This window comes from Rhodotorula toruloides, assembly GCF_000320785.1.
Source record: "Rhodotorula toruloides NP11 unplaced genomic scaffold Scaffold19, whole genome shotgun sequence".
In the NCBI taxonomy this organism is placed as follows: Eukaryota; Fungi; Basidiomycota; class Microbotryomycetes; order Sporidiobolales; family Sporidiobolaceae; genus Rhodotorula; species Rhodotorula toruloides.
The window spans coordinates 141,393-168,525 of NW_015622979.1; the positions used below are offsets into that span (position 1 = coordinate 141,393).

Here is a 27,133-nt window from a genome sequence, read left to right on the forward strand (position 1 = left end):
GCTCCCTCGTTCTACGAACTGCTTCAGGCTGTCTCCAAGCTGAGCTTCAAGCCGCCAGAGCGCCGCAATGAGGTTGCCGAACCATCCCCTCCTCCTTCTCGACTCATTCCTCCTCATCTTCACGTCGCAGCACGCTTCACGCGGTCAGTTGCACATGACGAGGCGCCTCAGGGCAAGGCCAGCCGTGTCGCCTCGATCTGCACCCTCGCATCGGGCTCGACGCTCGCACCGGGGGACGCTGCCCTCTTGCGCGAGATCAGCGACCTGTTGAGGACGGGGTGGGCTCAAGGCCACCGGGGATCTGGCTTCGCCGACGACGCTGTACGTTTGAAACCGAGCAGGGACCCTTGCCGCTTCCATCGCACACCGCGGAAGCTGCTTGGGCTGTTCTTAGTCGAGCAAGGTTTCGCTGATCGACTCGCCATGCTTTGCAGGCCACAAGCGACAAAAGCCACGTTTCCGGTAAGCCAACGCCTGTTCCCTGCGTGCCATCCCGGGTTTCTCTGCGTTGGGCACCGTGACAACCGCGAAGGAGAGTCGGCAAAGGGCGACGTGCGCCTCGCGAGCGAGGTGCTGGTACGCAAGCTCCCGCGCGCTGTAAACGATTCTTGCGCTCCGCGCAGTCAGCAGCCAGTTCTAGCGACTGAAGCGACGCAGCCGGGTCGAGCCTCGCGCTGCTCGTATTGCCGGCGAGCAGGCTGGGCGCCAAAGGTTATTGCACGGCGGAGGAGAGCGGCGGGGTTGGTGCCTATGCTTATCGAGGCTGGCGCAGCGACGAGGCGGAAAGAGGCAGGCGGCTTCACGCTGCCGGCGTTGGCGGGCCGAACGCGGAAGGTGGATCCAGCCTCGCCCCGGTACTGTCCACCGCTTCTGATTATGCTTGCTGCCGCGAGGAGGGAAGGTGCCTGGGCGACGGATGGCCTGCTCGCGTGTTCCAAACCTCTCGACCGCCTGCCTGGCGTCGGGCGTCGCCGTCGAGGGCGCTGGGAACAAGGAGGCTCTGTTACCGCACATCTCGCTCGCTGGCCACAGCGTCGTGCGGCCTGCCTGAGCGCTAGACAGCACCCTGCTAAGGTGTCGAGTCGACGAGACGCTGACTAGACTCCGTTTTCGCCCCTCCTTTCCCCCTCCTCCTCCTCGAACCGCACCGCCGCGTTCTCTGGGTGACGACTTGCGGTGCTCGCCTCGTCGATCGACCCACTACGCTCTCTCGACTGCCCTCGATGGACGTCTACTCGTCGCGACGCCCTGCACTGTCCATCGCGACGGACGACGACGGGATTGACCGTCGCCGCTCGACGTCTCCTCAACCACCCACCTTCGGTGGAACGGATTCTGGTCGCTGGTCATCGATTTCTCGACGTTCCACGAACTCGCGCCTGCCACCTCTGCCGGACGACATCACGGTGCGACGCTCCGACACTTTTCGCTCGCGACCTCCCCCCTTGTCCTTCGACGGCTCGCGCAAATCACGCCCGCCGTCCATCGTGATGAACGGTTCGTCGCTCGCGACCGATCGTCCCATCCCTCACTCCGCACCGGCCAACCGCAACACACACCGCTTCTTCGACGACACCTCGTCTTCGGATGAGGATCGTCATGGGCGCCCTCGTTCCGGCCTCCTTCCTGGATCTGCCGTCGCCAACTATTTCAACCTCGATTTCTCCTTTCTAGACGAAGAGCCTCCTCCCAGGACCACCTCGGCTTATGGAGCGTTGCGGCGGTCTTCGGTCGATATCAGGCGGAAACCTGCGGGACGTGAGGAGGACTACTTCAGCCTGTCGAGGATGAGCGATGCCCTGCCTGGTGAGCTCTCTGTTCTGCGCTCTAGCTCGTTCGCCAGCTGACCGTCCCTCGCCGCCAGCCTCGAAACGCGATTCCGTCGGCTCCAGCATGAGCCTTGGCCAATCCGGCAGCAGTCTTCCGTTCCCCTCCCGCCCGAAGAACCCTCGTCGCATCTCGACCGAGTCCGCCATGACTCGCCGCAACAGCGTGCACTCGCCAGGCGAGCATTCGGAGTACCTGTCAAGCCATCTTAGCAGCTCTCTCGACGGTCGACGACCTTCAATGGCCTCGATCCTTTCCGGCAACTCGTACGCGAGCACCGGTTCGAGCTACGGCTACGGATCTCGCCTGTCGCCCGCGTCGCCGACGTTCCCGCCCATCGCCGAAGGAGGTCCGGACACAGCGGAGAAACGCAAGCGACTCGCAGCGTTCCTTGACGAGACGGCTTCGGCGATGGAGGGCGGCAGGTCGCTGACGATGGTCCTGCCAGAGTCGCGGCCGACTGCTCCGCAGCCAAAGACTCTGTCAGAACTGGCGGAGGAGTGCGCAAGCCCTGGACGCTCGAGCTCGCGCTCGTTGGATCGTGTCGACTACCGCCATCCTTTCGATGGTCGACCAGCGTCCGCAGCACCCGCGCTAGAGGTCTCGCAATCACCGACTTCTCGTGACACTGCAGTCCTTCCCAACCAGGAACCGTCACCCGAGCATCCGCCTCGAGCTGGCTCGGCGCAGGATCGCGACACCGTCTACTTCACGCCCAAAGCCGGCCAGTCCGCCGACGGGCACGAAGTCGAAGAAACGGCCGGCGCGACGTCGTCGCAGGCTGCGACGTCCACTGGTCTTGGTCTTGGCAGCGTCGACTTGCGGACGCCCTCTGCACGTTCCGTCTCGGAGCACTCGCCTTCGACTGTGCGCGCTAGCTCGCCGGCTTTCGAGGCTGCTCCCGAATCTGCCGTGCAGACGACATCGCCCACGGAAATGTCGGTAGAGACTGGGCGGAAGCTGCGCAACTTTGAGAAGCGCAGGCGAATCATCCAGGAGCTCGTCGAGACGGAGACGACGTATGCGGTCGACATGGCCGTCGTTCGCGACATCTACCTCGCTCGTGCGCGAGGAGCTCGTGGGTCCTTCCACTGCCTCGAGCCTTATTCCGTTCGCTGACGAGTTCGCATGTATGAAGACATGGCGCAGATCGCGGACCACGTCATGAGTACCGGTCTTGGCCTTGCAAAGGCTTCTCCGGCAAGCCCGCCTTCGCCAAGTCTCGCACCTCGACGAGCTTCGCACCGACCAGACGTCAATCGCCGCGTCTCATCCGGCTCAAGTGTCACGGGTCGCAACGAGTCGCGACGGGCGACTGTTGCAGCAATGCCGAACCTCATGCCTGGCCAGCCGCTCATGTCGCCGAAGGACCTCCACATCGTCTTCGCCAACCTCGAGGAGATTGCCTCGCTCGCCGAGGGTTTCGCCAACCTCCTCGACAGTGCATCTGGCGGTGAGGACCCCGACGCGATGGACGACCGGATCGGCGAAGTCTTCGTCGAGATGATTCCACGCATCCAGCAAGTGTACTCGAACTACTGCGTCCGGCACCACCGTGCCATCATCCGCCTGCAAGAGCTCGAGCCCACTCTCCGCACGTATCTGTCAGAATGCAAGACGCTCTCGCACGGGCGGACGAACGCTTGGGACCTCGCCTCGCTGCTCATCAAGCCGGTCCAGCGGTGCCTCAAGTACCCGCTCCTCCTCGACCAGATCCTCGCCCTCACGCCGGACGACCACCCGGACCGAGTCAGCCTTCAGCGCGCCAATACCGACGTCCTCATGGTCGCCGAGCATATCAACGAGTACAAGAAGCGCAACGACGCCGTCGCTCGCGTTGTCGCCAAGGACAAGTCGTCCCAGCGCCGTGACTCGTCTCGCTCGATCTCGTCGACCGTGACGAAGAAGCTGCTCCGCTCGTCGCAGAAGGCAAAGACGGCGCTTGGGTTCGCCGAGAACGGCGGGGACGAGATGTTCGACACGCTCGTTGCGCTCGTCGACAGCACCCGGAGCGGCGTCCTTCGCTTCTCGAACGAGATGCGCGACTGGACCAAGAGCACGAAGACTGCGCTCGAGGCGCAGGTCGGCATGGTCGAGGGCTGGATCAACATGTACGCGCCCATGGCAGGCGAGCGGCACTCGCCCGCCAGCATCAGCCACCGCCGACTCTGCATCTTCCTCGACGAGGTCCTCATCCCTATCATTGAGGGTCCTTGGCGAGAGCTTGTGAGTCTGCTTCATCGAGCTCTCCGACCGGCTCGAACTGATGCCCCTCTGTCTGCAGGACTACGAGGTCCGACACTCGCTCATCCTCAAGACTGACCACCTCCTCAGCCTGTTCGAGAACCCCCGCCAAGTCATCGCGAAGCGCAACGACAAGATGCTTGACCACTCCCGCTACCTCGCCAAGAAGCTGCCAGCCGACAGGCGCGGATCGGAGGAGTTCCTCCTCCTCTCGTCGCAGCTACTCGAGGAGCTTCCTCGCTTCCTCGGCTCCGTCTCACGCTACTTCAACATCATAGTCGGCCACTTTGCCGGTGCCCAGGCGGCGTACCACGAAACGGTGCAGGAGCGCTGGGTCGCCTTTGCCGAGCAGTGGCTCGTCCAGGTGCCGGATGGCTCGTACGAAGACATCGAGGCGTCATTTGATGCGGCCCATCAGCCTCTCGCGCAGATGATGGAGACTCTTGCCGCCGGTCTCGGGATTCCCGCCTCTCGTGCGTTTTACTACCGTCTTCTTGCGCTCTGTAGCTGACGTAGCATCTTACGCATGCAGAGTCGACGGCGTCATCCCCTCTCGGTCATCAGCGGTTCTCCCGCGTCTCGCAAGCCTCGGGACCAGCCTCCGTTTCGAGCCCGTCTCGCCCATACGCCTCGCAGCCTACCACGCCTGACGAGCCTCGCCACTCGAAGCGCCGGTCGTACTTGTCCAGCACGACCGAGTACTCGTCCGAGCACCTCAGTCGCGGCAGTCTCGGGTCGACCTATCGCAGCAGCGTCACCTCCGACTCGTCCGCGCCGTCCCTCCGGCCCCCATCGGCAGACGGTTCAGGATCGTCGAAGACGACTGAGCCGGTTACGCCGCCGCCTCTCCCGCAGCACTATGTCGTCGTCAAGAACAGCGAAGGTCGCTTGTCGAAGGTTATGCACGAGCCTCTCAACGGCTACGACCGCCGCTCGATGGCCTTGCGCTACGACGCGCCTCTTCCTCCTGCGCCTGGCGTTCAGCCGACGTCTTCTTTGCCGTCGGCGACTGCGGCCCGCAGGAACGGCTCGACCGAACAAAGCAGCGACTCTAGCGTTGCCCGTCCGCGTGAGACGGCTGGCCGTACCGCGCAGGAGCTGCGCGAGCGCTACTTGTCGACGTACAGCGTCTACTTGCCGGCCGACGAAGGCGACGACGAGGACGACTTCGGCGCCGACGGCCCGTTGTACGTCGCCGAGGCTGTCAACGCGTGCCGCTCGTCCGGCTACCGCTCTGGGTATCCTATCTGGAGTCTCGAGGTCGGCGACCGACTCACGGTCGAGCTCGAGGAGGCAGACAGCGCAGAGGGCGGCGCGGGATGGTTGCTGTGCAGGAAGGACGGCGTCGGCAAGTTGGGCTGGGCGAGGACGGAGGACCTTGTCATGATCGAGACGACTGAGGAGGAGGAGGGGTCGTCGTCGTCGCAGTCGGCGTGAGGGATGTCGAGGAGGACATAGACTTTCTATCGCGCATTCCCCTGTTGTCCGCTCTCATAGCAAAAGTCGTTCAAGCATTGTATCCCAGTCTTTGTCATCGCAAGTCCAGTCAGACGACTGTTTGAGAGTGACTCTGCTGACTTAGCCGTTGTGGCGCCGACTCTCTCGCTCTCACCGCTCTCTCACTTCGTCTCTCGCTTACCGTGCTACTCGCAATGAGTTCTGACGCCCCCGTCACCTTCATCAAGAAGCGCAAGGGCCCGCCCGCCGGCCTCCGCAAGAAGGAGGTCGACACCGCTTCCTCATCAGCCGACTCGAAGCCAGCCGCCTCTGAGGTTGTGCAGGCTGCGAAGCGTCACTTCACGAGTCACCTGGTGCAGGGAACGGGTGGCTACAAGCGCCGGAAGCTGCAGGACGCGGCACTCGAGGCCCAGGACGACTCGGGTGAGGAGGAGGACAAGGAGCGCAAGGCGTTCGCTGTGCGCCATTCGACCGAGCGAAGGGCCGAGGGGAGGCGCAGCGAGAGCCCGCCGGCGTGGGTCAGCTCGGAGCAGGCCAAGGAGATGGCGCGCGACAAGAACGCAAAGGCGGAGGAGGTCCCGGACGACGGGCTGTATCGCGGCGCCAACAAGCAGAAGAACCAGCTGCCGAAGGCTGTTGGACCAGTCAAGGGCGGGCCGTCGAACGTGCGGACGATCACGCTTGTCGACTACCAGCCGGACGTCTGCAAAGACTACAAAGGTGCGTTGTCGCTTTAACTCAATCTTCTCGTCCTTTACTGACTGGGCACTTGACCGCTTGCAGAGACCGGCTTCTGTGGCTACGGCGACACTTGCAAGGTGAGCAGCCGCCGGCTCCAGCTTCCAGAACTCGTACTGACAGCCTCTTTCCAACAGTTCTTGCACGACCGAGGCGACTACCTTCACGGCTGGCAACTCGACAACTCCTTCCTCTCCAACTCGGCTGCCGCCGGCTCCTTCCTGGCGAAACAGCGCGCCCGGGATGGCGACAAGGACGACTCGGACTCTGATTCGGACGACGAGCTGCCCTTCGCCTGCCTGATCTGCCGCAAGCCGTTCGGGCCGGAACCTGTCGTGACGTTGTGCGGCCACTACTTTGACTCGGCGTGCGCGATCAAGCGGTTTGCAAAGACGGGCAAGTGTTTTGCGTGCGGAGCGAGCACGAACGGCGTCTTCAACCGGTGCGTCCACTCCTTACCTGATCTTCTTGTTTGCGATGCTGACGGTTTCCGTTGAACAGCGCAACCAAGCTCATCGCCAAGCAGAAGGAGCGAGAAGCGCTGAATGCCCAGGCGCGGGAAGAGGAGGAGGGCGAAGGAGGAGGCGAAGGTGATGGCATCGAGATCGAGGGATTGGCGGATGGCGGACGAGCAGACGGCGCGCATGACGCGAACCGGCGACGAGAAGCGGAGGCCAACGAGGACGAGGGAACGGAAGAGGAGGAGGAGGAGGAGGAGCGACCGAGGCGCCGGCCTATCATCGAGTACCACTAGGGTTTCAAGTTTGGAAGGGAAGGAACGTGTTGTTACAGTGCTACAAGACGAGTAAATAGCGGGTCTATGCGGGAGAGAGCCTGGCGTTTAAGCGAGGAGGCTGGTGAGCTTGCCCTCAGCCTGGAGCTTCTTGAGATCGCTGCATCCGCCGACGGGCTGGCCCTTGATGTAGACCTGCGCCGATAGTCGACGTGAGCAGGGGCGAATGAGCGCGGCGAGGGGCGAGCTGGCTCACCTGAGGAACCGTAACCTTCGCTGCGCCGACTCGCTCCGCGAGGTACTGCTGGATCGCCGAGCCGTTCTGCTCCTGGTTGAGCTCGAGGACCTGCGTTATATTCGAAAGCTTGGTCAGCTGGAACAGCGAGGGTATCGGGAGCGCAAGAGACCTACCTTCATGCGAGAGCTCTGGCCGAGCGACCTGAGGATGTTCTTGGCCTCCGTGCCTGCAGTTAGAATGTCCAATATCAGCTGCTAAGCGTCTTCTGCGCCCCAAGAGAGCGAAAGAAGCGCACAGTACGGGCAGTAAGACTTGGAGAAGACCACGACGGGCGACTGGATGAGGCCCTGTTCGGAGCGAGTGATGAGCATGGTATGACACGAGTGCTATCGGAGCGTCGCGCACCTCAACAGTCTCCTTAGCGAGCGCAACCTGCTCCTGACTGATCGCGGGCGTCGAGAAGAACGAGCGGGCGTAGCTGCGGACGGCGCCGAAGATGGAGGACATGGCGGCTCTAGGCGGAAGCTGAAGCTGTTTTAGGAGGCTTGCGGGTGTGCAAGAGCCGATTAGCCGAGTGCGAGGTTTGTGAAGTGGGAAAGCCTGGCGATGCGGCGATGGCGAACTTCGGACGTAGCCACACCGCTCGACCGCTCGTGCAGAGTTGGCGAGGCTGCTACAGCTACCTTCTAGCTGCCGCGTCTCAGTCGCACGCGCTCACCGCGCCCCGTCCAGCGACAAAGTCGCTACGCGTCTTCATCACTTTCCTGACGAGGTGCACCTTCCGCTGCTTCAGCGCGTTCTGAAGGGTTTCGCCACCTCTCAGTAGGCCTAGAGCCCGCTTGGAGCAGCGCAGGCTGTCGACGCCCGCCCCCCTCGCAGTTGCCGACGATTCCGCATGCTCTTCGAGCGCGTTGCTCTGGCTCGAAGCTCGTACAAAGCCCTGATCTGCTCGGACTGTAACGTGCGACGCTGTGGCTTGCATAGCAGCCGCCAAGCCAGGAATCCGCCTCGCTCGCCCTTCACTCGCCGCCCCGGCGCCCGCGCGCAGATCCACTTGGTGTGCGCGATCATCATCCAGCCGTTCGCGTCGATCGCCGAGGGCCCGTCTGCCATCTGGGGTGCGTTCAGCGAGTCCCACTCTGACGAAGACCAAATGGAAGGGCGGCGGAAGGAGGGGGAGGTGGACAAGCCGGAATCAACGGAGCACTTTGGGGCGAAGCGGGCGCCTCCTCGAACTGCGACACTGACAGCGATGTTCTCCTGCGTCCACAGCCATGGCATCGGAAGACTTTGGCAAAGAACGTTCACTTTCCGTCTCTGCGTCTCCTGGATTCCAAACTAACCTCGACTTGGGCGCCTGCAGTTCGAGGTCATCGTCAAGAAGTAGTTGCCTCGCGTTCGCCCCGCCTCTCCCTTCGCATCGACCCTCTTCCTTCTTGCCGTGTCGCCGTCGCCGTCATCATGCGCCACCCCGCCTCCGACCAGCACCGCTCGACACCCCTTTCGCATACCCCTTCCTCTTTCCCTCTTCACGCCCAACTTACCTACTCGAAACGGACACTCGTATTTCTCTTCTCACTTTGCAACGTCCCAACTCGTCGTCAAGCTCCTCCACGGCTTCACCCTCGTTTTTACCCCCCTCAAGTGGACCCTCGCTCTCTCCGCTAGACGCTCCCTCTCCCTCTCCCTGTGCACAGTTCTCGTTTGCTCTCTCGTTCTTGCTCGCTTGCTCCCGAAATACCGTACACTTTCACCGGGCGCGCTGCTTGCGTTGCGCGAGGGAGGGTGCGAGGGTGCGAGGGTCGCCTCCTCTCTTCGTCGCGGGTTTCCGCACACTATCCGCGCTTGTAGAGCTTTTCTTTGTCCACTTGCCCATCAGTGCTCGTCAAGCTACTCGCTCCCAACCGACGGCGACCTCGCTCGCTTCGCGACGCTCTTCTCACTCCGCTCACAGCATTTCTCTCAGGTCGCGCGGCTGCGCTGTTCTCTTCCTCAGTGCAGCTCAGCTTGTGCATGAGATGCTGTAAATAGGGAGCTTTGGCAGGTGCAGCGAAGTCCTCACAAGCGCCCCGAAAGCCGCCTCTACACGTCCTGATCACGCCAACCCACCGCACGCGACGATAGCGTCCGCCGCATGGGTATCTCCGAGCTCCACTGGCCTGAACGCAACATTCTCCAGCACCTTCAGCACGCCGACCTCCTTGACCTCGTCCAGCGCCTCCTGCTCCTTGACCAGGATCATGCCCGCAAAGCCGAGCGAGTTGATCGAGATCGCCCGTCCCGTCGACGTCGTGAACTTTTCCCGTCTCCGAGGGACGAGGTGGATGTACGAGGCGGTCATGACGACGTTGTAGGAGAGTTCGGACAGCCGGACTGGACCGCTCGCCAGCGAGGGGTCTTCCTCCGCGAGTCGCCGCCGGTGGTCGATCATGAGGTCGAGGAGCTCCAGGAAGCGGTGACCGAGGTAGGCAGGTGCTTCGCTGGGATCTGAGGGGACGTCGAGGAGGGCAGTGAAGTTGGCGTAAGGGAGGGGTAGTTGGAAGCACGATTCTGCGTATGCCGAGACGGATAGTCAGCGAGAGACATAGCGGTGATCGGGACCTCGTGCGCTCACTCTCGTTCTTCGGCTTGTGCTCGTCAATGAAGGAGTCGAACGGGGCCACACCATTCGACAGCGGGATGAACTGGAGGCTGCGGACCGAGGAATAGGTGAGCGAGCGAACAGCAGCTGGAGAGGACGCAATCGTGGACACACTGCTTGTGCGGTTGGCTACAGAGCTGAAGAGTCAGCGGGCAGGATGAGGAGAATCATTCCGTCTCGCCAACTCACGAGGCTCCGCTGTCCGCGCCGCAGTTGAAGAAGGCGAGGTGCTTCTCCCGAGAGCTCAGCTGCTTGAGGATGGACCACGCTGTGTAGATCTCGACGGGCGAGAGCGGCGTCGTCTGCTTGACAAACTCCTTTGTGACGAGGAGGAAATGCCGGGGCGTTACGCAGAACTTGTTGAGCTGCCGAGAGCGAAGTCGTCACTGCGTTGTTAGGCTTTCGCGGCGGCAGGGAGAGTCGAGAGGCAAGAACAAGCGGACTTGAGGGGCAAAGGAGGGAGAGTCGGGGAAGGGGAGGAGAAAGCGCAACTCACCAACACCACAAAGCCCTCGCCCGCATCGTGCTCGTCCTCCTTGACGACGTCTTCGGCCACGTACAAGTCCTGCTGGTACGGCGGAGCGAACGGGTCCGGAGGAGCGTCTCGCCGTTCGCCCTTCTGCTCGCCCTTGCCCTGGTCCGTTGGCTTCTTTGCGAGTGCCGGTGCGAAGCGGACTTCAAACTGGAGACACGTCAGGTCAGCGCGTGTCAATCTGAGCTTAAGGACGTGAGTTCGCACGCACCGGGATCCCAGTTCGCTCATCGTCCAACTCGACCACCTCGCTCTCGGTGAACAATAATGTGCCAGCCTTGAGCGCAGCAGCGTACTGGGCCTTGATCTTCGGCGCCAGGCCGGCGAAGGGTTGTGTAGCCATGAAGGAGAGAGCCGGTGAAAGTGCAAGAGTGATGAGGATGGGCGAGGTCGCAGGCGGTCAGAGGCGGGCTAGCCGGCGCACGCTGACGGCGAAGTGAGGAAAGCAAAATTCCGCGCTGGCTGAGGAGCCCAAGAGACAAGCGCGGAAGGGAAGGTAGTGATGCTCTCTCCTCGTCGCAAGCAGCGCGCCCGGTGAAAGTGTATGGTATTTCGGGAGCAAGCAGGCGGACAAGAACGAGAGAGCGAACGAGAACTGTGCACAGGGAGAGGGAGAGGGAGCGTCTAGCGGAGAGAGCGAAGGAAGCCAGGGTCCACTTGAGGGGAGTAAAAACGAGGGTGACGCCGTGGAGGAGCGTGACGACGGGTTGAGACGTTGCAAAGTGAGAAGAGAAATACGAGTGTCCGTTTCGAGTAGGTAAGTTGGGCGTGAAGAGGGAAAGAGGAAGGGGTATGCGAAAGGGGTGTCGAGCGGCGCTGTTCGGAGGCGGCGGCGGCGGCGACGACACGGCGAGAAAGGAAGAGGGTCCATGCGGGAGAGAGGCGAGGCGACTACTTCTTGACGATGACCTCGAACTGCAGGCGCCCAAGTCGAGGTTAGTTCGGAGTCCAGGAGACGCAGAGACGGAAAGTGAACGTTCTTTGCCAAAGTCTTCACTCGCCATGGCTGTGGACGCAGGAGAACATCGCTGTCAGTCTCGCAGTTCGAGGAGACGTCCGCTTCACCCCAGAGTCCTCCGTTGAGTCCGGCTTCTCCACCTCTACCTCCTTGCGCGCCGCCTTTCTCCTTCGTCCTCCGCCAGAGTGAGGCTCGTTGAAACGCACCCCAGATGGCAGACAGGCCCTCGGCGATCGACGCGAACGGCTGGATGATGATCGCGCACACCAAGTGGATCTGCGCGCGGGGTGAGCGGGGTCAGCTTTCGGCGGCCGTCTCGTGAGCGGAAATGGTACGCACGGGGATCTTCCACCAGGTCTGTCCGAAGTCCAATTCCTGGAAGAACAAACCCCAGAGGTAGAGCGTCTGCGGGAAGGAGGGGAGGTCAGTCTCGTTCAACGCCGAAATCCTGGCTAGTCGCAACGGCCGAAATCCTCGCTAGCCTCGACCGCCGAAATCCTCGCTAGCTGCCAGATCCTAAAGTCTTCACTAGACTCGCGACAACTCCACCATCGCCACTCTGTTCCCGCGCCCCACAAAAGAGAACGACCGCGACTCACAAAGAACGTGATGAAGTTGAAGTTGGCGGCGACGGCGATCCAGATGGGCGTGAGCGAGTGCTCGATGAAGCCGAGCGGCAAGTTGATGATGGTCGCGCCGAGCGTGAAGACACCGACGATCCAGAGGTTGATGGCGAGGTGAGGCAGACCGTAGAGACCCTTGATGTCGCGGATACCCTGCGAGGCGGAAAGGGTCAGCGGGGAGGCAAAGATGGCGAGGAGGACGGCGCGCGACGCACCATGAACCAACGGCGACGCTGCTTGAGGAAGTCGCGGAGGGTGGTCGGCGACTGCTCACGGACGATACCGTGGATGCGGCCGCAGGTGAAGCCTCGGCGCCAGGCGTCCTGCGAGAACTCAAAGTCCTCGGCGAGCGAGCCAAAGTCCCAGGTGCACTCGTTCTCGAGCTCGCCGTTCGTCATGAGGAAGGATCCGTGGACACCAAAGACGGGGCGCTTGATGATCGTGTTCTGGAGGTGGAAACGCGCGAGGTCGTCGCCGACACGGATGCCGTCTGCGACGGTGAAGTACCAGTTGTCCCAGTATCCCGTTCCGTTGTACAGGATGATGCCCTGTCCAAAGTGGTGCGGCGTGTAGCGGATGAACTCGAGGCAGTGGCGGAGCGACTCGGCGTCGGTGACGGATTCCTCGTCCATGTGCAGGATCCAGTCGTAGACTCCGAGCGAGACGTGGTAGCGGAAGTAGTCGAGCGCGCGCGCCTTGTACTTGGCCTTGCCGAGCGGCGACTTGTACGACTTGGGGCAGACGATGTTCTGGAGGTCCGGGTAGACGTACGGCTCGTCGGTGAGGACGACGACCTTGACGGCCGGGTGGAACTTTTCGAGGCGGATGAGCTTGTTGTAACCGCGGCGGACGGCCGACTCGTTCGAGCCCTTGGTGACGAGGACGACGAAGAAGTTGCGGATGTACTCGCGGCAGACGGGCTTGTTGTCGAGCGATCCGGGCTCGGGCGAGATGTCGGGCGTGATGAACCCGAGCCAGGCGAAGAAGCAGTTGGGCAACGAGAGGACCCAGATGAAGCGCCAGAGCGACGAGAACGTGAGGGCGTCGTACGTCCAGGCGCCCATCGGGTGGTAGACGACCCAGATCGCGGTGAGGCCGGGGATGAGGAAGAGGTGCGGGATCCACATGTACGACTGGAGGCGGAGGAGCTTGCGCGTGCGCATCGCCTCCTTGTCGTGGCTGAGGTCGGACGTCCACCTCGTCGAGTGGAGCTGGGCGAGGACTTCGGGGTCGGTGGGGTCGGGGACGTGCGGGCGAGTCGTCGGCGTGCGCCAGTGGAACGCCATGTGGATGCCGTGCTTGGCCTTCTTGCCGAACGAGGCGACGTTCTTGGCCCAGCCGCGCGCGAGGACGATCGGGCCCTTGGTGACGCACCAGAAGGCGTGGCGGCCCATCTTGGCGGGGAGCGAGCCGGCCGTGTTGGGCTTCGAGACGAAGAGGCCGTCCCAGATCCACTTGCCGAGTTTGAGGCCGACGCGGTCGAGGAGGTGGTACGACACCCTGCGCGAGCGCACGAAGCGTCAGTTAGGGTGCAAGTCTCGCGACGTAAGGAGAAGGGCGAACGCACCATGCGACGGCAAAGTTGAACATGAGGCAGAGGATGTAGGTCGGGGTGACGACGTTCCAGTAGGACGAGCGGTCCTGGTCGGCAAAGTGGAGGAGGATGTGCGGCATGAGGCCGTAGATGGTGAGGAACTGCATCAGGTAGAACCCGTACGAGACCTTGCCGACCCAGGTGAAGATGCCCCAGCTCATGAACCACTGCATCGCGTGCGACACCTCGCACCAGATGAGGATCATCGTCGGCGGGATCCTGCGCGTCGAGGTCGTCAGCTCGACTTCACTCTCGAAGCTAGCGATCCGAAACGCACCAGTTGCTCATGAGCATGTACTGCGGCCACACGTACGACGGGTTCCACGAGAACTTGCCGTCGTAGACGGTGATGGCGCCCATGGCGCGGTCAGCGGGTCCTGCGACGTGCTGTCCGCCGGCGATGAAGGCGAGCGCGAGCGCCATGGCGCAGACCTCGATGGCGACCGTCCACTTCCAGTGGTCCTGGATCTTGCGGACGAAGCCCGAGGCGTAGAAGTCGGCGAGCCAGAGACCAATCATGTAGCTGGGCGAGGTGCAAGGTCAGTTCCCGCCTCGTCTGGGTGGGAGGAAAGTGCGACTCACAGCATGTTCGACGAGTTGATCCACCAGAGGGCGACGCAGATGGCGAGGTAGAGCGAGTAGCGGCCGCGGAAGGGGAGCGGGGTGAGGGTGGCGGCGACGAGGTAGACGAGGACGGAACCCCAGAACTGGTCGTAGGTGGTCCAGAGTGCCGATCCGACGGTGAGCATGTACTGGTGGTTCGGGTTCGTGAAGAGGTCGAGGCAGAACTGGAGGAACCCTGCAAAGTCGCCGATCTGGCACCAGGTCGGCTCCCACAGCGCCGAAGGTGCGAGGAAGCGCTCCTCGGCCTCGATGGCCTTCGTCATGAGTCCGTCGACGCAGACCTTCCACTGGATGAACCCGACGATGATGGCGGGGAAGGCGAGGCGGATCGATCGGCGGAAGAGGGACGACGAGAGCGTGAGCCAGCGCGGGCCGGGCGGCTTGCGCGGCACGACGGGCTTCTCGGGCTCGTCGTCGCCGTGGACGACGGGGGCCTTGGGCACGGTGAAGGCCGACTTGAGGAACGAGGCGGCGAGGACGCGGCCGCCGACGAGGAAGTACATGCCGACGGCGAGCTGACCATTGCGGAGGAAGCCCTGGAGGGAGCCGACGGCGAGCGTGTTGGGGTGCGTCTGGGACCAGGTCAGGTCGGAGAAGTGGTGCGTGAAGATGATGATGGACGCGAGGCCGCGGAGACCGTCGATCCAGTCGAGGCGGTTGGTGCGCGAGATGACGACGGCTGGGGCGTCGCGCGCACCCGACTTGGGCGGTCCGCCGAGCGCAGGCGAGCCAGGCGCGAGCGGGGCGTAGCTCGACCCGCCGCCGACGAACGCCGGGTCCTTCTTCTCGTCGCCATAGTTCGAGTCGGCGCGACCGTAGCTCTCCTTGCCCGGGGCGATCTCGGCAATGGCCATGTTGCGACTCATGTCGGACCCTTGGTCGTACGAGTTGCGCCAGTCCGAGTTGAGCGCGACGCGCGACGAGTTCTGCGGCATGTTGTGCGACGGGATGTGGTCGGTCCCGATCGTCGACGCGCGGCCCGACTCGAGTCCCGAGTGCTGGCCGAACGAGCCTTCGCGGTAGCGGCCAAAGTGGCCCGTCGGCGAGCCTGGGTGGAACATGCCGTCTGCGCCGTACGCGCCGTAGTGGCCGTGGCCCGACTCGGACTGCACAAAGACGAGTTCGTCAGTCTCCCAAAGCGCTGACATTGCGGAGAAAGAATCGCGTCAACGCACCATGTGCTTGGCGTCAAAGCTGCCGTCGCTGCTCATCGTCTCGGGGCGAGCCATGCGCGAGTTGCTCGGCGCGTCGACCTTGGTTCCGGACGACCCGCTCTCATGGCTGCGCTCGTACGATCCCTCATGGACGGGACTTCCAGGCTCAGAGACGTCGCCGACAGCCTGGTACCCGGCGACGCCCGAGGCCGACAAGCCCTGGTACTTGCGCATCTCGAGGTCCGAGTCCATGTACGACTCGCGCTCGCGCGCGAGGTTCGGGTCGAGGTCGTCGTGCGATCCGGTCGGGGAGGGGTCTGCCGAGGACCCGTAGGCTCCCGGTCGCGAGTAGTTGGCTGCTTGGGGCTGGGAGGAACCGGCGCCAAAGTCGGGCGAGGAGGGGTTCTGGTGCGAGGACGAGTACATCGCCGCGATGGGGAGGGCGGTCGCCGCTCTGTGTCGAGCTGACGACGGCGGGAGATGAGGAGGGGAAGGGGCGATCTCCTGCGGGACGAACGAGCGGGTGCGAGGGAAGGAGGACGCCGAGAGATGTGGAGGAGAAGGGTTAGCGCCACGAGTTCGCGCGAGTCTGGCTGGTGTCTGTGCGGGTTCCAGCGAGTCTCGAGAGTGTGCACGGCGAGTACCAAGCCCCCTCGAGCGCGAGAAAAGCGTCGCCTGCCCGCCGTTTGTGACTGACGCCCCGTTTGGCCAGCTCGCGTCGGAGGCCCCGACCGGACCCTGGCGCGCCTCGCCTCGCGCTCCAACGCCGCGCGCGAGCCCATGCACGTACTCCAGCGTACTCGAATGCACGACAGAATCCAGCGAGAGAGTGCGCGCGCGCTTGTGACGGCGACGCGGCGAGCTCGAGAGCGAACCCTCGAAGCTGCGGAGGCGTGTGTTCTTCGTTCTCGGCAGGACTGGACGGGGTGTGGCACGCACCTGGTGAGCGTGTGAGTGTGCTACACCACCGTGAGGCGAGTCGCGCTGGGTGTCTGTCGATGCGCGGTGGACGACGAGCGAGGGGACGAGGTGCGAGGTCGGCGGCAGTGGGTCGTCGGCGGTCGTTTGAGCGGGTGTGGGTGCGGGTGCGGGTGCAGCGCCTGTGTGGGTGTCGAGCTGCCACGCGAGTTGGGTCAATTCGCACGCACGCTGGGTGAGAGCGCGAGTGTGACGGCGCGAGGAGAACGAGGGTCGCGACGAGGGCGAGAGAGCTCGATCGCAAGTCTTCGCAACAACCCAAACAATGAAATACTATCCAACTCACACGCATGCAACAGCGGCACACACTCTCTCGAGAGCACAAGCACAAGCACAGACAGTCCAGCGAAATCCGCGGACTCGCACCTCTTTCCTCACGCTCGAACCCCTCGTCGCAGCGAGCCATCGCAGCCGCATCTCACTCCAACGACGACGCGCAGAGAGCGTACAGAAGGTGCTGGTGTAATGTCCGTGTTGCCTCGTCCCTTCACTCTGCTCGACAAGCGCTGCTCCACCCGCCCGCTCCTCCTGCTCGACTCGTCGCCCTCGTCCTGCCTCCTCGTCGAGCCATGGGGGGTATCACTGAATCTGGCTCGAGAGTCGGCTCGACGTCGGAGGGAGCGTCGTGTCGATATCCGCTGCTCATGCAGGCAACTCGAACTTTTGGCCGCGCATGACTCTGCGCCACCGCACCAACTCATCAGCGTACTCTCGTAGGGGAAGGGGAGGCGAGGTTGAACGCACTTTGTGACGAAGAGGTAGAAGAAGTCGCTGTAGAGCGCTGTTTGGACGATCCCTGCGCAGACGGCAATCGGGTCGACCGTGTCTTCCGTAAAATACCTGTTCCTCCCTCCATCAGCCTTCTTCTCAGCAGTTGCAGGGGAGCGAGGCAGAAACGCACCGGTAGACCCAATTAGGGATATACAGCGCCCTATACGCGCCCAAAGCAAACAAGTAATGCGTCGTGATGTTCTCTGCCTCTCCCGTGCGCTGGAGCATGAACAGTTGGGGGAGGATCCCGACTGCTTCGAGGTAGATCGAGAAGGCCCAGAGGATCTCCATGGGCGTGCTGTCATAAGCACAGGGTGAGTGGGAGGAAGGAGGAGGAAGGGGGGCGGACGCACAAGGAGTAGTTGAAGATTAGGGCGAGGACGGCACACGGTCCGAGGAGGTACTCGAGGCGGAGCGTGTCGATAGCCGGATCTTGCGTTGGTCTGCGCGACCGTCCCAACGTGGATTCTTCGTTAGCTCAGTTGGACCTTCGAGGGAGAACGGGCGAGCGGAGAGTACGCACCGGAACTTGACCTTCATGAGGTAGAGGACGTAGGCCGAGCTCCCGATGAAGAAGAGCTTCATGATCGTGTTGTACAGCGAGATGTACGGGCCCGTCAGCAGGTCGAGGTATCTGCGAGCGAGCGAGGGAGTGAGGGTCAGTCCACGAGTTCACGTTCTACCCACAGCTTCGCCCGCTTTGCAGGTTCGCCAGGAGAGCGAAGAGCAAAACGCAGACGCACCGCGTGAGGAACACGATCAAGTAGATCAACTGCGTCTTGAACGAGATGCCCCTCGCCGAGCGCGACTTTCGTATCTTGTTGAGGAGGATGAAGATGGATGCGAGGTGGGAGAGGTCACCCAGCAGTCGAAAGATGTTCATCGTCGGCCCTTCAGTCGCCCGTGCGGGTGGTGAGACGGTAGAGGGATGGAGGGGGAGATGACGGCACGAGGGTGAGGAGGAGGTGGGTGGGTGGGTTGGTGGGTGGGTGGGTCGTGTCAAGCCAGTGTGTAAGAGTGTCTAGCACGCCCAGCAAGCACGTCCAGCGTAGTCAGCGGTGACAAGCCAGAGCCAGAGCCTCCTCCTCCTCGCTCTCATCGCACCAACAACCTCTCACCTCGCTTTCCTCGCTAGACTGGGAAGCTATTCGCGCACTACAACTCGTCTCAAGCGCATGCCATCCCACCCGCGCTCCCCTCTCCCACGTCCACCACCCCTCCTCCCTCCTCTCTCAACCACCACCTCCCCCACTTACTCTCCCCTCGCCTCACCGCTCGACGAACGCCGCCCGCTCCTCCGTACAGCTCGCTCGTTCGGCGCAGACGACCTCAGGCGCAGGTCGCACCAGTTCAGCGATTTGTTGTTCCGACATGGCGACGGGGACGCTCAGGCCGGTCCAGGGGGTCTCGAGGAGGCGTTCGATGGGGCGGACGGGGTCGAGCGAGGTGCGGATGACGAGGGAGAGAGAAGGGGTTTGGCGAGAGCCAGGAGCAGCTTCTTTGGGAGTAGGAGGGGGAGCTTGAGTCGCTTGAGGACCGGAGGAGGGGGATATGATGGCGAGTTCAAGGCTGAGCTCGAGGGAGAGGCGGGCAACGGCGTAAGGAGCTGGTACGGTGCGTTGTGTTCCTCGCTTCGAAGTGGGAGGGAGGATGATTGACAGGTTATGCGCGCAAACAGACAACTACACCGCGATCGGTTCGTCCCCTTCTCCCGCCCATTCAAGGGGCCTCCCCTGACCTTCTCCCGTACAGACTGGATCCACGACACGATCAAGCATTCCCTCCGCCTTCGCCGCCTTCGCCGTCTCAAGCGCACGCAAGGCCTCCGCGGCCAGCTCATCAACCTCTGGGACGGCTTCCAAGGCTGGCTGCTCGTCACCATCGTCGGCTTCGTCACAGCCTGCATCGCGTTCAGCATCATCCGAGCCGAGATGTGGTTGTTCGATTTGAAGGAGGGGTATTGTGCCACGGGATGGACCAGGGCAAAGAGGTTTTGCTGCAGGGCGGAGAGTGCGCCTGAGAAGGCGTTCGGGACGTTCGTCTTGCGTGGTTGGGCGCCGATTGCGTTGGAGGAAGGAGGAGAGTGCGAGGCTTGGACGACGTGGGTGGCTGTATGGAGGAAGTGGACGGGCGAGGGCGAAGGGGCGGGAGAGGCGGCTTCTTACATCGCCTACATCGCCATCGCGGTGCGTTCGCGTCTCTCGCTTCCAATTATCCTCATCCTGACGTTCGCAACGACAGCTCGTCTTCGCCGTGCTCGCCTCCGTCCTGACCATCTACTTCACCGCCTCGACCTCCGTCTATTCCTCGAAAGACTCGCTCGCTTCGCCCCGCCTCGGCAACACCGCCAAGCTCGCCGACGCGCCCGAAGCGTCTGTCTCACCGCCCGTCTCGACCAGCAAGTACGGCGCGACTGATGAGGTCGTGTCGGCTTCGACGAGCGAGGCGAGTCTCGATACAGTGCTGCAGGGTCACGTCGAGCCGATTGCGGTGCCGAGGACGCGCAAGACGCTTTACTACGTGAGTGGGACGAAGGGTTCTGCGTTCCCTCCGCCGTGAGCGAGAGCTGACGCCTGCGCCCTTGTCGTTCCCTTTCTCGCAGGCCGCCGGCTCCGGTATCCCCGAGATCAAGACCATCCTCTCCGGCTTTGTCATTCGCGGCTACCTCGGTTCCTGGACACTGGGCGTCAAATCCGTCGGCCTCGCACTCTCCGTCGCGTCCGGCCTCTCGCTCGGCAAAGAAGGTCCCTTTGTACACATCGCCTCGTGTGTCGCGAATATCGTATCGAGGTTCTGGAGGAAGTATGATAGGAATGAGGGCAAGAGGAGGGAGGTGTTGAGTGCGGCTTGTGCAGCGGGCGTCGCGGTCAGTTTCGGTGCGCCGGTTGGCGGCGTGCTGTTCTCGCTCGAGGAAGGTGAGTGGCGATCCTTTCGAGCGGCCGGTAGTTCCTTCTCAGTCACGGTGCTTACCGCTCTCTGCGCGAAGGTCGACCCTGACAACCCATCTTAACCTCCCGCAGTCTCGTACTACTTCCCGCCTCGCACGATGCTCCGCTCATTCTGGTGCGCCATGATCGCCGCCATGACGCTCAAGATGTTCGATCCGTTCGGCAGCGGCAAGATCGTTCTCTTCGCCGTCACGTACGACAAGGTGAGTCGCCTAGCGGACTGAGACCGCGCGATGGTCCTCGCGATGTCGCGTGTCCTTGCGCTGGTTACTGGTTGACTGCGCGATTCACCTGTGACGCTTTCACAGGACTGGCACTCGTTTGAGCTCCTCGGCTTCCTTTTCCTCGCCATCTTCGGCGGGGTTTACGGCGCCTGCTTCTGCCGGGCCAACATCGCCTGGACGAAGCACGTTCGCAATGGCACTTTCCTGAAGTCGCACCCGATCGTCGAAGTCGCGCTCGTCACTCTGTGAGTCTCGCCGTCTCGCCCTCACAGCCAACTCCATCCTGACCAGTCTCACCGCGCAGTGTCACCGCCTGCATCGCCTTCTATAACCCATGGTCGAAGATGGGCGGCACCGAGCTCATCTCGTCGCTCTTCTCCGAATGCTACAAGTCGGAACGCCTCTCCGGTCTCTGCGTCACCTCGCCCTCGCAAGTCGGCCCGCTCGTCCTCTCGCTCGGCGCAGCGCTATTTCTCAAGGCTGCGTTGACGACCATCACTTTCGGGTGCGATCCCTCCCCTCCAATTTGCACGACAAGAAGCTGACTTGTCGTTTCGTATAGCCTCAAGCTCCCAGCCGGCATCTTCATCCCCACTCTCGCCGTCGGCGCTCTCGCAGGCCGCATCGCCGGACTGGCCGTTGAGGTTCTGCACGCCAAGTACCCTCGCAGCTTTGTCTTCGAAGCGTGCAGGATGGACGGCGAGAGCGGGCCGTTGCCGTTTGGACAGGCTTGCGTCTTGCCAGGCGTGGTGAGTTCCTCTGCAAAATCCCGCTCAGACAAATGCTCATGGAAGATGCTTTGCAGTGGGCGATGATCGGCGCCGCGGCAGCTCTCGCAGGCGTGACTCGCACGACGGTCTCGCTCGCCGTCATCGTTTTCGAGCTCACCGGTGCGCACCATCGTCGCGCTCAGCCAATAGCGGCATACTGACGCGCTGTTAAATCCTCAGGGACTTTGACGTACTCGGTTCCGACGATGTTGGCGGTCTTGCTGGCCAAGACCGTTGCGGACAGCATCGAGCCTCGGTCGATCTGTACGTAGCGCCCCTTTCTCTGCCGTCAGAAGTTGCTCACTCTGAACTGTCCTTCTTCCTTCGCAGATGACCTCGTCATCGAGTAAGCTGGGCTGCTCTCGCTGCGACCTTCCTCGCGTTCTGACCACCCTCTTGAACAGGGTCGCCGACCTTCCCTATCTCGATGCGAAGGCCGAATACGTCCACGACTCTACGCCGCACGACATCCTGGACGCCAGCGCACCGACCATCTCGCTCGACACCGACAATACCGTCTCCTCGCTGTATTCGCAACTCGCCGCCCTGTACGCCTCCGGCACATCGAGCGGCTTCCCCCTCATCGCCACGGACGATGCCGGCAGTCCTCGCATGTTCGGCTATATCGGCTCGAAGGAGCTCGAGCATGGTCTCTCGCTCGCTCGCCCGCAAGGCCTGCCTCATTCGACGACCTGCACGTTCAGGGTCGCGCAGGCAGCGAGAAGGGGACTCGCAGCCGAGATGAGCGCCGCTGCGACGCCTGGACTGGGCGGAGGAGCGGAGAGCGAGACGTTCGACTTGAGCTGGTTGACGGATCAGGCGCCGCTCACCGTGAGCGCGAGGAGTCCGATGGAGCTCATCCACGAGGTGCGTACAGCGAGCTCCCTTCCTGGACGCGATCTATCTCACGCCGCTCGACACCCACAGATGTTCGTCAAGCTCGGCAGCCGCTACGTCGTGGTAATTGACGAGCGAGGCTGCTACCTCGGCCCCATCGAGAAGAATCGCTACCTCCTCTACCTCCGCTGGCTAGAGAAGCGCAACCACGAGAAGACGAGCAAGTCAAAGTGGTTCGCGCAGGCGGAGGCGGCGGACAGCGTCCGTGACGGGGTGAGGAGGGGAAGGAGCGAGGCTAGGGAGGTGGCCTAACCTCCCATTCACGACGCTCTATGTTACGATTTATGACGCCCCGAGATATCCCCTCATTCGTATTCGGCGGCTTGCACGTCCGCCTGCTCTACTCCATGCCCGCATTCGCAGCGCTCTCCTCCTCGCTTTCGTTGTAGATCCTTCGCATTTGCCCTATTGTCATCGTCTAGACCCTCTCGCAATGCACTCGTCTCTCGCCCGTAGCAGGCAGGAGCGCCATCTCGAGAGCGATGGAAACGAGACGAACGATAAGTTAGATTCCTGCAGCAAATCTAGATGCGCTCCAACAACCACGGCAAGACCGTCCCCAGCGTCTCGTTCCGCTTCTTCGTCAACTCCTCGTCCTGGCCCCCAGGCCCACTCGCCCAGCCATCCTGCGTGTCGAAGCCATGTTCGCCTCCCTCGACTTCCGCCAACTTCGCCTCAACACCGGCTTCCCGCAGGACGCGGTACATATTGCGCGACTCGGCGGGGAAGACGACCGAGTCGAATGTGCCGTGTAAGAGGTAGGTGGGCGGGAAAGAGGGGGAGACGGCGAGATGCGGGACGACGCGCTTGACATGGTCGGGAACAGCTTGCGCACGCTGTTCTGCCGGAAGCTTGGCGAGTTCTGCCGCAACGCCCTGCATGCCCGAAAGCGCGTCCAGGAAAGATCCGGTTTGTAGGAGGTAGTAGAAGAGGGTGTTGCGAAGCTGGTTTGGGTCGTCAATGGGTGTTCGGACGGTCGGAGGGGTTGAGTCTATTGGCGCGTCGAGGATCGCTCGGTAAGGCGTGGGATCCTTGATGAGAGGCTGATCGTGGAAGAACGGTTCTGCAGGTCAGGCGCAGGAACATGAGACGAAGCCTGCATTAGTTGTGCGCCTTCTCCCTTGGCAGACCTCACTCACCCTTCTTCTCCTTCAAATACCAGTCCACCAAGAACTCGCCACCGCCGCCGTAGAACGAGATGATGGCCTTCAAGGGAACCGGCGAGTGAATACCCTGTCGCCCAAAAGCGTCAATACAGCGCTTCCAGCCGAAGCGAAGCGCACACACCGCAATGTACGAAACGTATCCGCCTGCGGACGATCCGCAAACTGCTATCCGTTTCGGGTCGATCCGCCGCTTCGAGAGTTCCGCCAGCTTCGTGTTCAGCTCGTCGTGAATGAAGCGCATGGCGTCTCGGACGTCGTCAACGACGTGTGTACCGTTGTGCGGTCCTAAAAGGGTGTAGTCGATGGAGATCTGCGAGATCGTAACCGTCAGCAGAAGAGCAAAGGCAATTGCAGCGAAGACAAGCGGCTTACGACGGCGACGCCAGCTTCGAGGGCGCCGTCTGCCATGCTCGGACACTCAGCGGCCTTTCTGAACCTCTTACGAAGGCAGAGGAGAGCACACAGAAGAGCCAGTCGGGTACCCAGGCATTCCAGTCGCGGTTTCCAGCACAAAGTCCGCCTCCTGCGTCGTACAAAACGCGGATTAGCTTGATTCGTCCGGCTCCACGCATACGACGATGCTCACCGTGATAGTAGCAGAGCACCGGTGCCGCCTCCCACGGTGTCTTTGCTAGCGAGTCCTGCTCCGGAAGCCAGACGTCGAGCTGATAGTCGACACCGAGGACGGTCTTGAATGTGAGCGTGGTGGGTTTGGGGACAGCTAGCATCGCTCTGAAGTAGTTCACGCGCCCCACGAGCCGTTCCAGCGAGAGCAAAGTGAGCAGTTCTCCTCCAACCGTTCTTCGACCGCCCCACTTCGCTCCAACCCAGCTCAACACGCTCTTGAGCTACTGATGTACTCGCCAGACAAGTCGCTATACACGCCAGTCTCGCTCGCAGACACCCTCTCTGGCCCACAACGCACCTACCGCTCCGCCGCGACTGCTCGACTCCCCTCATCAAACAGCGTCTCAAGCGGCTTCACAGCGACCGTATCGGCCAAGGACCGCTCGCAGGCGGCAAAGAAGGAGGCTGCGGCTATGTGCGAGGTGCTTGGGCTCAGCGGAGGAGGAGTAGCAGACGTCGAGGCGACGCCAAAGCCTGGACGGTCTCTCAACTCGGCGAGGACGGCGGACAGGGAGGCGAGAGGACCGTCGGTTGAGGTAGTCTCGCTTCGTTCGACACTGGAGGGTAAGGAGCAGGAGATTGCGGCGATGCGGAAAGAGCTGGCGGCTCTCACAAGAGAGAAACGGGACCTCCTGGCCAAGGTGGACAGGCTGGAGAAGGCAGCGGCGTCGGACAAGGCGGGACTCGATGTCAAGCAGATGGAGAGGCTCGAGAAGGAGTTCGAGGTGCAGGAGCAGATGCTTGCGGGATTCCAGAAGGAGAACGAGAAGCAGGCGCTCGAAGTCGAACGGCTCAAGACTCGGTGCGTATTTCCTCGCACCGTTCTCTGAGTGCCATGAGTACTGACAGACCGCTCGCAGGCAACGGCGGATGGGCGAGTTCCTCGAACGGGCGTACGGACCGCACTGGCAGGACGAACTCGGTTTGGCGGATCGACCAGGCGTTGCGAGCGCTTCTCCCGCCGTCCGCGGCAAGCTCGCAGCTCGAGCGAGTCTACTCGGCACCCCAGTCGGTCTCGGCGCACTCGGCCGCTCGACGAGCTTCTCCACCTCGCTCGCCCAATCCGCCATTCCCGAATCGCCAACCGACGAAGAGCCACCATCTCCCCGCGCCACAGCGTCTGCCATTGTGCCGTCGCCGTCGTCACCCATAGCGACAGCTCACAGCCCATTGACGGCGCCGTCGACATCGCTCGTACCCGCCCTCAACCCCTCCGCTCTCTCCCAACACCTCGACTCGGTTCAGGCACTTTTGCGGTCGATGGAGGCGCGACTCGTCGCTCGAGACGTCGAACTGGCAGCGGTAGAGAAGCGGGCGAAGGAGGAGCGGGCAAGGGCGCACGAGAAGGCAGAGGAACTGGAGAGGCAGGTGCGAGAGGCGCAGGGCGCGCGGCCGGTCGGCAGTCTTGCTGCGGCAGCCTGATTCGAGTCTGTGGAACATTTTGGGAGTTCACACAGCACTCCGCGGTCGTCCTCAGGCTTTCCTTCGACACGCGTTCACCTCGCGCTTCGACCTGCTCACCCCGGAGTCGTCGACCCGGCCGAGGCGGTGCGACTTCGTCATTTCGTCGCTTGCCTCGTCTGCGCTCGCTGTGCTCGCTCCGTCTCCTTACGACTCCAACGACTGCTTCAGGCTCTCTCTCGCACGACTCGACTCTCCACCTGCTCACTCTCCGACACCTGACCTTCGCAACTCGCCCGCAACTCTCGCATCTCGCTCGCATCCGCAAACCATGGCTTCGTCGTCGCAACTCCCCTCTGTCGTCCAGCTCAAACCCTTCCTCCAGCCGTTCCCGTACGGGCGCGAGGGGATGGACTCGTGGGCCGCTCAGTACGCACTCGCTACTCCTTCCCTTAAGGCTGGCGTCGAGAAGGACGGCGGGATCAAGGCATCGCAGCCGTACGGTGAAATCTGGCTCGGCAGCACGCACCAGAACGGGCCTTGCGAGGTTGAGGGCAAGGAGGGCGAGTCGTTGAAGGACTTGATACAGAAGGACCCGAGGTTCTACCTGGGCGAGAAGCTTCTCAACGACCAGCAGATGGCGTCGCAGTACCCGAACGACTTGCCGTATCTCTTCAAGGTGCTCAGCTTCGACAAGCCGCTGCCACTCCAGTGCCACCCGGACAAGACGCTCGGAGGCAAGGTGCGTCGTTCCCCTCCCAGTCCGCCTTTCGCGCTGGTCTGACTGACTCTTCTCGCAGCTGATGGACGAGGAAAAGCGCAAGTTGGGCAAGAACTCGGACTTTGTCGACTCGAACGCCAAGCCCGAAGTCGGCGTCGCCCTCAGCCCCTTCACCGGTGCGTATCTTCCAGCCTAGAGTTTGCGTGAACGCCGTTCCCGAAGCTCACAGTCGTCTTTCTTCGCAGCCTTCGTCGGCTTCCGCCCGCCCGAGCAGCTCGCCGCTACCCTTCGAGGCACACCTGAACTCCAGCAGATGTTCAAGGACTCGACGCTCGAGTCGTTCTACCAAGTCGCCTCCTCCTCTCCCTCCGACGACCAAGCCAAAGCCGCCCTCCGCTCGCTCTTTCACGAAGCGATCAATCTCCCCAAGTCCAAAGTCAAGTCGATCGTCCAGGCTCTTCAGGCGCGCTTCAAGAAGGACAGCGCCGACGTCGTCTTTGCCGCCGCGAACGAGTTCACGCCGCAGGGCGAGGCGAATGCGAGTGGAGAGACGGAGGCGACGGCGATGAAGAGGGTGTTTGAGATTGGGCTCAAGACGTATGGCGAGGAGGACGTCGGAGTTCTCGCTTCGCTGGCACTCATGAACATCCTGAGGCTGCGAGCTGGGGAGGGAACGTGGATCCTCGGTGCGCACCATCCTGCTGCTGCTTCGGCTTGAACTCACGCGTCGTCCGCCAGCCGACGACTTGCACGCGTACGTCGAGGGCGACATTATCGAGTGCATGGCCAATTCGGACAACATGGTCGCGCACGGACTCGGTACTTCGGAACAGGGCGGCATCAGCACGTTCGTCGAGATGCTCAGCTACCGCCACTTGCCTGCCGAGAAGCTCCTCGTCTCGCACGACGATGTCTGGTCGAAGTCGGAGAACGGCTATGCGCGCCTGTACAACGTGCGTGGACACCCGACGACAATCTCACAGTCTACATGCTGACTTCGGCACGCTTGCCACAGGTCCCCATCGCCGAGTTCGACCTCCTCGCGATTTTCCTCTCGACAGGACGCAACTTTGAACGCCTCTCTCCGCTCGACGGCCCTCTCTGCTTCGTTGTCACGCAGGGCGAGGTCACTGTGAGTACAGGCGACGACTCTGTCACGCTCACGAAGGGACAGGCTGGCTTTGTGAAGGCGGGTACGGAGGTCAAGTTCACGAGGGAGGGTGAGGCGCCGACGCAGGTCTGGGGCGCGTTCTACCAGTAGAAACA

The 27,133-nt window shown here is 62.5% G+C and overlaps 10 protein-coding genes across 10 annotated transcripts; 5 read left to right on the top strand and 5 right to left on the bottom strand.

The window, feature by feature from the left end:
* Positions 1–1,223: 1,223 nt before the first annotated feature.
* RHTO_02549 (Rho guanyl-nucleotide exchange factor) lies at positions 1,224–5,508 on the top strand (the record flags this gene model as incomplete). The annotated part of the gene is made up of 5 exons (XM_016416223.1): positions 1,224–1,806; positions 1,865–2,905; positions 2,966–4,053; positions 4,112–4,544; positions 4,604–5,508. 5 exons carry the CDS (start codon positions 1,224–1,226, stop codon positions 5,506–5,508), a joined length of 4,050 nt encoding a protein of 1,349 aa, XP_016271720.1.
* A 215-nt stretch (positions 5,509–5,723) lies between these two features.
* Positions 5,724–7,021, top strand: RHTO_02550 (spliceosomal RING finger protein 113A; the record flags this gene model as incomplete). Its single annotated transcript, XM_016416224.1, has 4 exons — positions 5,724–6,249; positions 6,313–6,347; positions 6,405–6,709; positions 6,769–7,021. 4 exons carry the CDS (start codon positions 5,724–5,726, stop codon positions 7,019–7,021), a joined length of 1,119 nt encoding a protein of 372 aa, XP_016271721.1.
* An 87-nt stretch (positions 7,022–7,108) lies between these two features.
* On the bottom strand, positions 7,109–7,745 carry RHTO_02551 (glutaredoxin 3; the record flags this gene model as incomplete). Its single annotated transcript, XM_016416225.1, has 5 exons — positions 7,109–7,195; positions 7,257–7,346; positions 7,412–7,464; positions 7,534–7,585; positions 7,644–7,745. The coding sequence occupies 5 exons, from the start codon at positions 7,743–7,745 to the stop codon at positions 7,109–7,111; spliced, it is 384 nt and encodes a 127-aa protein (XP_016271722.1).
* A 1,588-nt stretch (positions 7,746–9,333) lies between these two features.
* RHTO_02552 (Apa2p) lies at positions 9,334–10,754 on the bottom strand (the record flags this gene model as incomplete). Its single annotated transcript, XM_016416226.1, has 6 exons — positions 9,334–9,788; positions 9,853–9,929; positions 9,994–10,008; positions 10,069–10,244; positions 10,376–10,561; positions 10,623–10,754. The coding sequence occupies 6 exons, from the start codon at positions 10,752–10,754 to the stop codon at positions 9,334–9,336; spliced, it is 1,041 nt and encodes a 346-aa protein (XP_016271723.1).
* A 650-nt stretch (positions 10,755–11,404) lies between these two features.
* RHTO_02553 (egghead protein (zeste-white 4 protein), glycosyltransferase family 2 protein) lies at positions 11,405–15,790 on the bottom strand (the record flags this gene model as incomplete). Its single annotated transcript, XM_016416227.1, has 9 exons — positions 11,405–11,439; positions 11,576–11,645; positions 11,709–11,774; positions 11,969–12,145; positions 12,208–13,492; positions 13,560–13,805; positions 13,864–14,109; positions 14,169–15,316; positions 15,386–15,790. 9 exons carry the CDS (start codon positions 15,788–15,790, stop codon positions 11,405–11,407), a joined length of 3,678 nt encoding a protein of 1,225 aa, XP_016271724.1.
* A 1,194-nt stretch (positions 15,791–16,984) lies between these two features.
* On the bottom strand, positions 16,985–17,996 carry RHTO_02554 (ER lumen protein retaining receptor; the record flags this gene model as incomplete). The annotated part of the gene is made up of 6 exons (XM_016416228.1): positions 16,985–17,021; positions 17,087–17,182; positions 17,244–17,411; positions 17,467–17,556; positions 17,637–17,747; positions 17,857–17,996. 6 exons carry the CDS (start codon positions 17,994–17,996, stop codon positions 16,985–16,987), a joined length of 642 nt encoding a protein of 213 aa, XP_016271725.1.
* Positions 17,997–18,288: 292 nt separating this feature from the next.
* RHTO_02555 (voltage-gated chloride channel) lies at positions 18,289–22,204 on the top strand (the record flags this gene model as incomplete). The annotated part of the gene is made up of 14 exons (XM_016416229.1): positions 18,289–18,727; positions 18,792–18,809; positions 18,866–19,299; positions 19,355–19,633; positions 19,716–20,028; positions 20,134–20,264; positions 20,370–20,530; positions 20,590–20,790; positions 20,848–21,034; positions 21,091–21,175; positions 21,236–21,319; positions 21,386–21,401; positions 21,460–21,922; positions 21,983–22,204. 14 exons carry the CDS (start codon positions 18,289–18,291, stop codon positions 22,202–22,204), a joined length of 3,033 nt encoding a protein of 1,010 aa, XP_016271726.1.
* A 272-nt stretch (positions 22,205–22,476) lies between these two features.
* Positions 22,477–23,846, bottom strand: RHTO_02556 (secreted hydrolase; the record flags this gene model as incomplete). Its single annotated transcript, XM_016416230.1, has 6 exons — positions 22,477–23,015; positions 23,092–23,185; positions 23,240–23,428; positions 23,491–23,519; positions 23,582–23,641; positions 23,705–23,846. 6 exons carry the CDS (start codon positions 23,844–23,846, stop codon positions 22,477–22,479), a joined length of 1,053 nt encoding a protein of 350 aa, XP_016271727.1.
* Positions 23,847–23,972: 126 nt separating this feature from the next.
* On the top strand, positions 23,973–25,167 carry RHTO_02557 (uncharacterized protein; the record flags this gene model as incomplete). Its single annotated transcript, XM_016416231.1, has 2 exons — positions 23,973–24,547; positions 24,606–25,167. The coding sequence occupies 2 exons, from the start codon at positions 23,973–23,975 to the stop codon at positions 25,165–25,167; spliced, it is 1,137 nt and encodes a 378-aa protein (XP_016271728.1).
* A 310-nt stretch (positions 25,168–25,477) lies between these two features.
* RHTO_02558 (mannose-6-phosphate isomerase) lies at positions 25,478–27,128 on the top strand (the record flags this gene model as incomplete). Its single annotated transcript, XM_016416232.1, has 5 exons — positions 25,478–25,888; positions 25,947–26,043; positions 26,113–26,553; positions 26,606–26,820; positions 26,883–27,128. 5 exons carry the CDS (start codon positions 25,478–25,480, stop codon positions 27,126–27,128), a joined length of 1,410 nt encoding a protein of 469 aa, XP_016271729.1.
* Between the last annotated feature and the right edge of the window lie 5 nt (positions 27,129–27,133).